The sequence below is a fragment of the Gracilinanus agilis genome, chromosome 3 (genome assembly GCF_016433145.1).
Source record: "Gracilinanus agilis isolate LMUSP501 chromosome 3, AgileGrace, whole genome shotgun sequence".
In the NCBI taxonomy this organism is placed as follows: Eukaryota; Metazoa; Chordata; class Mammalia; order Didelphimorphia; family Didelphidae; genus Gracilinanus; species Gracilinanus agilis.
The window spans coordinates 605,020,653-605,033,387 of record NC_058132.1 but is presented as its reverse complement, the minus strand read 5'-3'; the positions used below and the strand labels follow the sequence as shown (position 1 = coordinate 605,033,387).

The following is a 12,735-nucleotide window of genomic DNA, read 5'->3' as shown; positions in this document are numbered from 1 at the left end:
TATAAGTTTCTTTACTTACAAGAGAAATAAAAAATGTTAACTAACACTTGAACTTGTTTAAAAGCTTGTTTAATAATCAGTAATAAGCCAATTAAATAGCATGCACAAGAGTGAAGTCAAAACCTCCTCTTGAATAGATTTGATGTCCTAACTAACCATGTTAGGTGATTATGATTTTAAAATAAAAATCACTTGAGTTGGCTGTAATTGGAACTATTATTGTAATCAGTGGCTAAAAAAAGGAGTTTGATTGAGTTGTTTAGATATCAGATAATCCACAACAACAACAAAATTTTTAGCACCTGCAAATTTCAAGTTATTAATTTCAACATACCAGGTGATGAACAGCAGTACTTTGGTTATATATATCAGTAGTAACAATACTAGTTTTTACATTTCCTCCTACTTCTTGTTCCTTATTGAATATTCTGAATTTTGTGGATCATGAATGAGAGGGAATATTCTCAAACAACATGTGTTAAGAATGATAATTTGTTTTTTTTTAACATTTATTAATATTCATTTTTAACATGGTTACATGATTCATGCTCCACCTTTCCCCTTCAACCCCCCCTCCAGCACCCCCCCCACCCATGGCCGATGCGCATTTCCACTAGTTTTGTCATGTGTCCTTGATCATTGGCAGGGTTAATATCCAATTACTCCAGAAACTCGGTTTTGTTTTATGATGTAGCCCTATAAGGCAAACTGACCTAGATGTGCAAGATAAAGCTTATTATTGTTGGTTTTATGTTTTTGGATATTATTAGGAAACAAAGGCAATTTTTGCCAGCCATACTTCTAGGTACTTTTCCTTCTGGAAAAGACAGTTGGTAATATGGAAGTGACTAAAGTTAGCGATAATTTAAAGAAAAATGCACCATTGTACTAACTATAGAGACAAATGATAGCTAAATAATATTACCTCTTCCTTTTATGATAAGCATTTTATCTCTCTGCTCTAAAAACTATGTTATTATCTTCTGATTAGGGTTAAGAAAATAGTAAGTATGTTACATAGAAGAAATATGACTTTCAGAATTGTTAGGGGATTGCCCTGAGTCACAGATGAACCCATTCTAGCCTGCCAATAGATCTTGTTAAATACTGCCCAGTTCTAATTAAGCTTCTTCATAAATAATTTTGAAAGTGCAAATGATAAGAGAAAAATGAACAGAAGCATACATACTAGTGGCTCGTCGTACTGAAGACATAGAAGTGTTGAGTGAGAAGGAATTCTCATCTCTGTCTCCTGATACACCTCTTCGAGTAGGAAGGATAGAGGAAGGCCTGGGCAGAGATGAGCGCTTTTCAGGACTCTTGCTTACACCATCCTAGTCAAAAAGAAAAACCGAAACCAAATGTACCACTGGATGGATTTCATCATTCATTCATCAATCATTTATTGTATCTATTATGAATCAGACACTGTATAAGACTTTGGGGATACAAAGACCAAAACAATAATAATTGATTCTCTCAAGGATCTCATATTCCACTGGAAGATGGTTGGTTAAAATGTCTGCAGATAATTAAATACAAATTATGTACAAAGAAAATACAAGGCAATTTCTCATACCAGAAATTGATAGCAACATCACCTTTGAAGATGAGGGTATCCTTTTTATAGCAGTTGGCAATTGGGCTGAGCCTTAAATGATTCTAAAAAGCAGACATGGGGAGAGCTGCATTCCAGGTATTGGAGGGCAATTTTTGGTGCCACTTTCAGTACTAGGGAACTTTCTCCCTTGCTCCCCATTACTTGAGGGAGTAGACATCATAATAGGATAATTATTGACCTAATAATTTAGGGAAACACTTTGTTTTTAAAAATAGGCTACATTTACCATGATTGACTAACTTTGACAAAACTCAGTTGTCTTTGTATATTGTCTGTAACTTCTTAGCAATTAGACTAGGAAATTATTAGTTTTCTATTTTTATATCATGGTGAACCAAAAACTTTTCCTTCTTTTCCTTCCATCTCTCTTTAAAAAAGGTAAATACCTTATTTTCATATCCACCAAGTATGTCTCCTTCTTACCTCCAAGGGATATGAAAAAAAATTGAATTAAGGCAAAAATTCTAAGCTCAAATGATAGGTTTTCTAAAGTATACTTAGTTATGAAGATCTAAGTATGTTAGAAAAATGTCGTATATAGTGTATGGAACTGGTAAACTATAAATTTATTAAGAAAGCAAAGAAGTAAGTAGTTTATCCTTGCACACATGACATTATTTTGGTAGTATGTTATTTTGAGAAACTGAGGCTTTAAAGAATTTTGGTGAAAAAATATTTTGTTTATTGGTTAGCTTTATCATGAAAATAGAAATTTGGAATATGTTTTCTTTTCAATTAAAATCTGCTTATGTTTCTGACTATTTTGCAATTTTGGGGAATGTTGTTTTCATAAATTTTCTGTTCTTATCTCCTATAACCTTGATCTTGATCTCATAGCTGATTCCAAGTAAGGAAAGAATTCAGGTGAGTCTTTTGAAGAATACTAGACAAAAATGGGAAATTGAGAAAGGGAGCCATTTTAGCAGAGTTAGAACAATCTGAGCTACCTCTTAAAGGAAGCAATGATTTTGTCCTAACTGCTGGAGACAGGGATCTCTGACAAAGTAGAAATCTAGTCTTAGAAATGAGACAAAAACATAAAGTATCTAAAATCTCTCAAATAAAAAAATAAACAACAAATATAATAAGAAATAAATCTTATTGTAAAGTGACATATTTTCCATATCTGGTGATATTTATGGATGCTGTGATAGAACTAAGGATAACATGGTGTGTGTTCAAGTGAGGACAATGGACTTTCCTTGCATTTTGCTTAGGCTAGACCACAACTCCATGAGAACAAACACCAAAATATCATAATGCTCTCATGCAAATACCAATAACAAATACTTCTGCCTTACTGGAGGATATTCTGAGATTTAAAGTTTGGTGATGAAATGGAAGAGAAGGTGATGCAGGAGCTTAGTGGGGTAGGGGGTTTAAATCAGGCACGATTAGATTTGGAAGAACCTGGGCATGTTTGTAAGCCAATCAGAAAGTGCCAATGCCAAAAGAGATAATAATGGTACAGATATGAGAGATGAATGAGAGGCAGGGGAAATGATAGAGCAAAGTCCTAGAGGGAGGGTGGGTGAAGGAAGGAGAGAAGGGAGGAAGGAAATAAGCAAGCATTTATTAAAGGTATACTATGTGCCAGATACTGTGCTTGTACTTTGCAAATATTAATTTATTTGATCATCCTTTTACGGATGAGGAAATAGAGGCAGACAGAGGTGAAGTGACTTGCTAGGATCACACAGCTAATAAGTGTCAGAACCTGTATTTGGATTCAGGTTTTCCTGATTCTTGATCTTGTCCTCTATGTCACTTAATTGGGATTAAAGGCATAGTTATTAGCCTTGAAAATAATTAAGTCCATTTCTTCCTCCTAGATAGCAATGGAAGGAGAAAAGAATAGGTGATGAAATTTAGAAAATTAAACGTAAGTTAAAAAGGTAAAATAAAGATGGGAGAAGTCGAGATAATTCTCCTTGTTTCTATATTAAACAGACAGAATGAAGGTAGCATGGAGAAACGGCTGAGAGTAGGAAAAAATGTTGACCATTTGCTACAGGAAATGAGATAGGGAAATGAATAAATAGTAGAACAAATGGGTTGCTAAGCAACAGTGAAGCCACAGTCATGTAGCATAAATTGATAGTGAACAAAATTTGTTTGATTTTCAGCCTGTTTCCAGCAATGCTTAACAGCCTGGGATCAAAAGAAAAGAAAATCAATAGCAGTTAGTTGGTATAGAGAACTCACATGATGGGAACAAAGAAGTCAAAGGGATAATGAAACTTAGGGTGATGACTAGAAAACGATTAAAGTATGGGGTTCTGGGATGAAAAAGTAAATAAGTTAGAATGAGGAGACATAGAGAGTAGGGTTAATGGAGGGAGGGAGGATAAAAGATGGGGATATTTCCAAGTATAAGAATTTGTAAGTGGTGAAGTTGTCAAGTGATGTAGGGGTTCCAGATATGGCCAGAGGGTATCTAGATGTTTTGAGCCAGACATGGAAGTTAAAGAAGTTAAAGCAGTGGAGACATTTTTAGGTAGGGTTTTGAAGATTCTTTTAATATGAATACTGGAACCTCTGAGGATCTTGAGAGGGGATGATGTCTCTAGGAGAAGCTAATAATAATAATAATAATAATAATAATAATAATAATAATAATAGTGATATTGATGATGGTAGCAGCAGCTGACATTTATACAGTTATTTGTGGAATTTCCAAACCATTTATAAATTTGACCCTCACACAACTGTGTGAGGTAAGTATTATCATCTCCATTTTACAGATAAAAATTCAGGCTCAGAGAGGTAAATAACTGACTTGTTGCCACATAACTAACAGATATTAGACAAAAGATTGGAATCCAACTTTTCCTGACTTCATATCCAATATTCCTTTCCTCTCCATGTGGCATCGTACCTTCCTTACCCTCAGTTTTATTATATACAAAATACTGATAATTACGCTGAACCTCACCACCTATCTTACAGGATTATTGTGAGAATCAAAGGAACTAATGCATTAGAGTGCTTCATTGTTTTTAAGCACTGCCTAAGTATCAGCAATTTTGCTAACANATAGTGATATTGATGATGGTAGCAGCAGCTGACATTTATACAGTTATTTGTGGAATTTCCAAACCATTTATAAATTTGACCCTCACACAACTGTGTGAGGTAAGTATTATCATCTCCATTTTACAGATAAAAATTCAGGCTCAGAGAGGTGACTTGTTGCCACATAACTAACAGATATTAGACAAAAGATTGGAATCCAACTTTTCCTGACTTCATATCCAATATTCCTTTCCTCTCCATGTGGCATCGTACCTTCCTTACTCTCAGTTTTATTATATACAAAATACTGATAATTACGCTGAACCTCACCACCTGTCTTACAGGATTATTGTGAGAATCAAAGGAACTAATGCATTAGAGTGCTTCATTGTTTTTAAGCACTGCCTAAGTATCAGCAATTTTGCTAACATGTTTATTTTCTCCAGAGTCTATTATATCCCTAACACTCTGATTATATGCTTAAAAACAAGCGATTTCACCTTAAAACACAATATTGATAATGTTCAATGGAGAAAAAAGGAAGCCATACGGTAGAAACATACGGATAGCAATTGCATTCCAACATTCAAGGAAGTATTTACAGATTCCTTTGGGAATATTTATGAAATACAGAGAACACTGAAAGTGTTGTCTATGATTTTTAGGATTAAAGTAAGCACTAAAGAAACTGCATTTAAATCCCAAGGCTAATATTAAAGGGGCAGGAATCCTTGGGCAGTCCATGCCTATATTGATGCATCAGATGTAGAAGTTCAGGAAAGGACCTAAGGCCAGAAGGACATCTCTCTTAGGATATTATTAAAAATATAAGAATGCAAAAGAATGATACATTCTCTCCACAAAAATGCCAGTAATACTTTCACTTAGCCAAAGTGATGACTGGTACTTAGGTCTCATTTCTAGTTTTGTCCTCTGCTGATACTACCATAAGCCAACGAACACTTACAGTTTGGACACTGTCTCTTCTCCTCCTACAGCCCACGGAAGCATGTGTGGGAAGTCTAAGTGGGTCAGCACAAGTCACCCTATTTGGCTGTTCCCACACATAATCAAAAGTGTGGTTTAGAAAAATACAGTGTTGACATTGTCTTCAGTGCCAGAGGATGACCATTCCTGCCATAAATCTGGAAAATGTGAATAAAAGAAAGGATCCTAGGGGTCACAACTACTAACAAAGGTCCAGTGGAAATTGGTGGGGTAAGGCTGGGAATTGGGAGAAATCAGAGATAAAAATAGGGTATTCAGAACAAATGTCATTGTCGACATGATGTTCTCATGACACCATGACACGAAGTTCATTTTAACTTTCTACCTGATGTTACTGCCTTATGCATCAATCAGAAAACGGAAGAATTGAGATACTTATCATTGGGACTAAATGTAATCATATAAGGCCTTATGTTTATCAAAGCATAAAAACACTATTAACCACATTCTTATGAAATATATCTGAATAAACCAACATATCATTCAACCATGCCTTAAATGAAGATTTCTAATGTGAGAATAAATGAAATAAATTATATCAGTTAACTAAAATTTCCCAAGTAAAAACATGTTTTTAATGTTAAAGAAGATATTCCTTTAAAAAAAACAGAACATAGAAAAATAAAAGAGACATTTCTAGGTTTGGAATTAGGAAGACTTGTGTTCAAAACCTGCTTGACACTACTTGTATAACCTTAGGCAAGTCACTTAACTTCTATGTTATTTCAGGAATATCCCTAGGACTCAGAAAAAAAAATGTAAGTTCCTTGAGAGCAGGGGTTGTTTTGCCTTTTTTTTTCTTTTGTAGTTCCCTCCCCTGAAGATGATGAATCACAATTCCTTTATATATTTATATATGAGCCTTGCTTCAAAAAAATTCTGATGGTTTTAAGGACTACAGAAAATATAAAATCTATATATATCATAACTGATTGGGTCTGGAAACTCAAAAAGTGGAAACCACCAAAAAGATGGTGGTAGATATTTGTGACTCTATTCTGAAATGCTATGATTGTTTAACCCAATCACAAGACAGCTTTTTCTTCCACCCACAAAAGAACTTGGCCCTTTGACTGTACGTTATTAGGTACAGTTGAAATGGGTCCTTAGTATATTTGTTTTCAATGTCTTCTAATAATATCGAATTAGGAAATCAAGGTGCCCATTCTTAGCCAAATGGCCATGCCAGGTATAACTATATTATATGCATCTTTCATGCTAGTTTGTCAGTCCTACTAGTTCAGTTTAAGATTATATCTGAATAATGGAAATTAAAGGGAGAAATTATTTGGTTAAATTAGGTGTTAGATACTTGGTGCTCAAAACATGACCTTGGGATTTATCTGACTTAGAATACTTCTTTTTCCCACATGTCAAGTTGATATTTGCAAAACTCTCCCTCACTTTATCTAAAATAGATAACGCTAAAGATGTTTATACATGTATCACTTAGTACTTACATCTTTGACAAGGCTGTGAATGTAAAGGAGCAACAGAAAATAAGTTTTATTTAAATGATTTAAGATTACATTTCAAGCAAAAGACATAAATTACAGATAATGCTGCAATTAAATAATCAAAATGTCTCAAGGAATACAGAAGTGAAATTCAAATCAAGAAGAAGGATAAAATTATTTTACTCACTGAGAATTTGTCCTTTCCTTGTTTAAATATACCAGAAGCCTGGTTTGTTTCTCCACCTGCCGCTGTTGGACCAATAATAATAATGATGGTTAAAAGTCATGAAAACATTTAAATAATACTTCTAGTACAACTGATTATGTCCATAAAGAAGGGCACAATGAAACTTTGTTTATTGGGCTTTATAAACCATAGGTGGCATAGTGGGAAGAGCCCTGGCCCTGGAGTCAGGAAGACCTGACTTCAAATCCAGCCTCAAACACTTACTGGCTGTGTGATCTGGGCCAGATCCTTAACCTTTATTTGCCTCAGTTTCCTCATCTATAAAATAGGGATAATAATAGCATCTATGTCCCAGATTTGTTACGAGGATAAAATGAGACGAAACTTGTATAGTACGTTGAAAGTAGCATCTTATTTTATCCTAATAACAAATCTAGGATGTAGGTGCTGCTGTTTCTGCTGTTACTACCACTACTACTACTACTGCTAATGCTACTGCTAACTGCTACTAGCACTACTAGTTTAGGTTGACAACTAAGGCCTCAGGAGAAGCAGTCCCATATTCTTTGCTCCAGTTTTATATAGCCCAAATTTATCTACTTATTAAGGTTCCCTACTCTCCCAATCCTTTCTAATATTTGTCCTAGGTTTCCAATTCTGTGGCTTGGAAGTAAAAAAAAATCCATCCAGTCTTTTTACTCCAAAGGTTTTATTTACTATAAATGCCCCCTTCTCTTAAAGCCCTAAGTGATCTCTAAGAACTTTAGATCAATAAAAAAGAAAGAGGGAGTACCAAATTTAGTGTTATTAAAATCATAGTGTTAGGAATGAAAAGAACCCAATTCTGACCTTTCCATTTATTCCCTTGGTCAAATCACTTATTCTACTTGAACTTTACTTTTTTCATCTCTAAATGAAGGGGTTCTATTAGATAATTAGTATCACATTAGTTAGTAATAGATTAGAACACAGGTCTTCAGTGCTCATCCAGACCTCTTAAGCATGCTTTGTTTAAATTTCTCAAACCAGTTTCTGGCCTCAGTCATCAGACTTTATGAAAAGTTGGGATCCTTTAATTCCTATACAACCCAAGATTTATGCTCTGTTTCAAATGTTTATTTACTCAGAGATTTTGTTTTCATTGTGATGGTATCAAACAAGAAACAGCTTAAAAGATTTAAAAATAATAATCCATACCATGGGGACTCATTAAAAGATCCTCAGCTCTTTTTCTGGATCTGTAAGGTCCATGTCCTCAGAAATCTTTGTCACTTCCCATCAAACCTGTCAATGTTAGCTTACCCCAGGCCTTCCTCAGCCCTTCAGTTCCTAATATTTGTATATATGTACACATAAAACATTTTGCTTGACTTGAAATGTCCAAAAAGAAGGGGGTAAAGGGATAGGGATAACTTAGAAAGAAGAAAAAAGGAGAGAGACATTTTTAAAGTTCAGGATGTAAAGCAGGATGTGTTCTAAACATGCACTCCCTGCGTTGTTATGACCACATCTGTTACTGCTGTTTATTTTTTTTTTTTGCTAGTGTTGTATGTCTCTTTGGTTTTTTAACTTCATCCTCTTATACAATTTTATAAGAGATACTTTCTGTTGATAACTTACCTGATCCCACAAATTCACATGCATTAAATGACCCTTTAATCAATTCATTGTGGCTATGATAGAAATTAAAATAAAATGACCCTTGAGCTCTCTCTCTGAATCCAGTAGCAATAACAAGAATAACAACAACAATGACTAAACAAACAGATTTAATGCCGGGGTCACAGAATAATATGAGGTGATTACTTATACATTCTTTCAGAATGTAATAAATTGTACATTCTATTCTCTGTGATGTTTAGGACATTAGTAACAATGGTAGTAGTATCTTACAGGTTCATACTAGTAGATGGTAACATAGACCCTGGGATAGCTGCTTCAGATGATGAAACAAATTTTCTTATAATCATTTCCTCTTTCTCCCAAATGAGCTTGCTCCTCTTATTTCTCTTTCCTCTTTCATAAGGTAGAAAGGCTTAATTTAAATATATATATTTCCATGCTTCTTACTCATCTGCTAATGGTTGTTTCACAATTTGTAATTTTTAACATAGAATTATTGATTACTGACAAAATTATCAAGTTAGAATAAGAGTTCTTTTTGTTGGAAGATCCAAGAACCTATAGATTAACTATTCCAAAGGGCAAAAAAGTACTTTCCTTCTTTTATGTTTTGGTTTCCTAGATTTTATATTAATGAATCTTAGATAAATTTTGCTTGAAAAAGGGTGTCCACATTGTGTGTATCTATGAAGATGAAAAATAACTGGATAATCTAAAAGTTGCCCAGGTATCCACAAAATATTAAAAGAACCAGAGGAAGGTTTCTATTACTTTGGGCAGCTCCGCTTGAAAGGATTTACCAAAAGACATGGCCAAACATAACAGATGATAAGGAGGAAGGGGGTTGGGCTTCCCCACATATAAATGGATCATGAATCCATCTAAATATTAAAATAATAAATGCTAATTTTTGTAGGACAAAAGATGTTTCTAAATTATCCAATATATGACTTTTAAAATACATTTTACAAAATTGAACGACAAATTTTGCTCTTAAGTTTTATTGCAAATGCTATCTATTTATATATTGCTATATATTGCAGTTGCTTTACATCAGTGACTTCAGTTTTCTACTGTTTCATGAAAGAACTGTTTCTCCGGTTTGTAGTTTCATGTTTTCCCACCAATACTACAAAAATCTTGGTCCTCAAAATGTTGAGTGTGTAACTACACGGAACAGAATAAAAACTCTTCTGCCTAAGGAAGAGCTAAATCACAATCTTTCTCTCCACTAAATCTTAAATATTTCTCTTTAAACTATAAATAATGTCTGACTAGGGAAACTAGTGGTTTTTGTCTTTCTACTTTGAGGAAGGAAATGTTCCTAAAACTGTGATCAGATACCACAATGTTTTTCACTCTTTTTAGATTAGTGGAGAATTTAGCCTCCTTCTGGCATGACAATGCAAAAAATCTGAGTTAACTCTCTACTTGACACTTCTACACATTCTTTTCAAAACCCAATCATTTAATGTACAGAGAAAATGACAGATAATGACTTAGTGCATAATACATCACATAAAACAAATACTAAACATGAGGCAAAACTAGTATCTCATTTCTTTCTTGGGCATCTTTTAGGCTTTTAAAAACTTAGGGGTATATGAGAATGGCTACTTCTCACTTCTAGAGAGAGCAAACAAAAAAAACTCACTATGCAAACTTCTCTGCTGAATTCTGATATAATTGTACATGTATAAAGCTGCAAATTGAGACTTATATGTTATAGATTCTCAAGTCAGGCCCAGGTGATTCAATCTAGCCATCCATATATTTAACTAGAAGACATATGCCAAACTGGAAGATGCTGAAAACCTAAAAAGATAATTTAATGATACATTATTGCTAAGGATACATCTAGCTCCCAATTCAGCATAGTCCATACAATATGGAAGCCTCAAATTATAAAGCTTTACCATCAGGGGTCCATATGTAATTTATAAGCACTCATTTCCCAAATATATAGAAGGATATAGATATAGAAGGCCTTAAAGGAAGCGAATTCCTATAGAAAAAAAAAAGTTTAATATTTTGTACTTTAGAGGATGTCAAAGAAACCTTATAATCAAACAGATTCGTAGACTCCTATGTCATTATTTGAGTTGTTATAAACCTTCAGAGAAAAACCCTCTAAAGGTTTATAGAGGGGTATATGGGGTTTGGAATGAAAGGAAAGGGAATTCTTTTTTAATTGCTTTGGACATCTGGTATCTCATACATGCCTGCCAGCTAATGAAAGTTAAAATGATTAAGTACAATACAAAATTAGATAGAGTAGCATCATCATACATCTATAGTTCACCTATGATACAAATTCTGCTTTGGGATCCAGGGAATTGTATGGAATCTACTATTATTGCTGCATGACATTTCTTCCCCTAGCATTGCAAGACTCAGTGATATATAGACTATGGTATATCACAAAATAATGACAAAAAAGAAGGTAGTGAAATAGATAGGTTTCAGAGGCTCAGAAAGCCATGGAAAATAAGTTTTATCTTAGAGTTGTATGCGCTGACTATGCAGGTAAATTTCCCTTGGTAGGCCCATCACATTTCTTTATCTTGATATCAAAATGTCAGCAAAGAAAATGTAGTGCTCTTGGATGGCAAGTCTTGCTAATTTTGGATTGCTGAGAAATGAAATCTGCTGCGATTGATTACAAAATTCCTTCCATTTTCTTTCCCTCCCAAGCAAAAGCATTTTGAAAATCACATTGTGCCACTTAAATTTACCATCATTTTTCTCTTCCTCTTTCATTTAATAAACCCTCAGATTCATTTGGTGGTTTTAATGAAGTTCATCAACATCAGTAACAGATTTGGCAGTGTTGATGTATAAATATGAGAAATACATATGGTTTAAGGCATGAGGAGAAAAAAAAACTCAAAATAATGGAGATGTACATTATGGTAAAAGTTATCACCATTTCCCCACCAGAACACAGAGAATGGAAAGCAAGATCGGTACAACATGACACTAAAATGCAATGCCAGGATACACTCACGCACTGATATGTCTGAGCATGACAAGCATATATGTGATAATGACTTCTGTCTGGGGGAAAACAAAAGAAAACAATGATACAATAAGCTTAATAGCAATATTGTTTATGACACTGGAAGATCTCAGAAGAAAAAAAATAAGATGAAGAAGCTGCTAAGGCAATGGGATTAAAAAAAAAGATAGGTGTCTATGTTTGCCAGCCACATTGCAGAATTGAACACAGTCACCTGTCGTTTTCCGCTTAACACAGGAGAGATGAGTTGGTCTAGTATATTTGATAGCAGGTTTTAAAATGATTTTCCTGGAGGGAGAGTGGGCCTGAACCTCTGTTTTTTTACCAAGTTCAGCCTTCTTATAAACTGCTATGGATAAGAAAACACAAAAGCACACAATCAGGAAAAAATGAACAAGTTGAATAAAACTGTATAAAATTTGATGTTATTAAAGTTACCACAGTTAAGGTATTGGTCACAAAACAGTAACCTTGAAGTACTTGGCATATATATGTATATATGTATATATATATAAAAGAAACAATAATGATTTTTAAATGAACCTTTTTTCCTTCTCACTTCATCTCTGGAGACTGTGCTAGGTTCCTTTTTAGCTATTTTCCTTTCAGGAGTGGAAATTCTGCCTCTCCCAGTTTTAAAAGGTTTTTCTTTCCTATGTTTATCGAGAGATGGTCTCCGAACTTCCTTCTCTGCTTTCTCTTCTTTAGGAACAGTCTCTAACTGCTCTGTCATGATGCTTCTATCATCATCTGTGGGATTAAAGGAAATTATAACAACAAAACAACAGCAACATCAGAAATTAGT

At 34.1% G+C, this 12,735-nt stretch overlaps 1 protein-coding gene across 21 annotated transcripts in view; it reads right to left on the bottom strand.

Moving 5' to 3' along the window:
- The window catches only part of MAP2 (microtubule associated protein 2), an 89,574-nt gene that overhangs the window by 24,519 nt on the left and 52,320 nt on the right, over window positions 1-12,735 (bottom strand). For 10 of the 21 annotated variants that reach the window (XM_044670698.1, XM_044670699.1, XM_044670700.1 and 7 more), the window contains 4 exons: window positions 12,474-12,680; window positions 12,145-12,279; window positions 7,289-7,350; window positions 1,190-1,334 (listed from right to left, as the gene is read on the bottom strand). In XM_044670698.1, the coding sequence (XP_044526633.1) occupies window positions 1,190-1,334; window positions 7,289-7,350; window positions 12,145-12,279; window positions 12,474-12,680 (549 nt within the window). The remainder of the gene's footprint in view (window positions 1-1,189; window positions 1,335-7,288; window positions 7,351-12,144; window positions 12,280-12,473; window positions 12,681-12,735) is intronic. The other 11 variants (XM_044670701.1, XM_044670709.1, XM_044670708.1 and 8 more) reach the window with 3 other exon arrangements.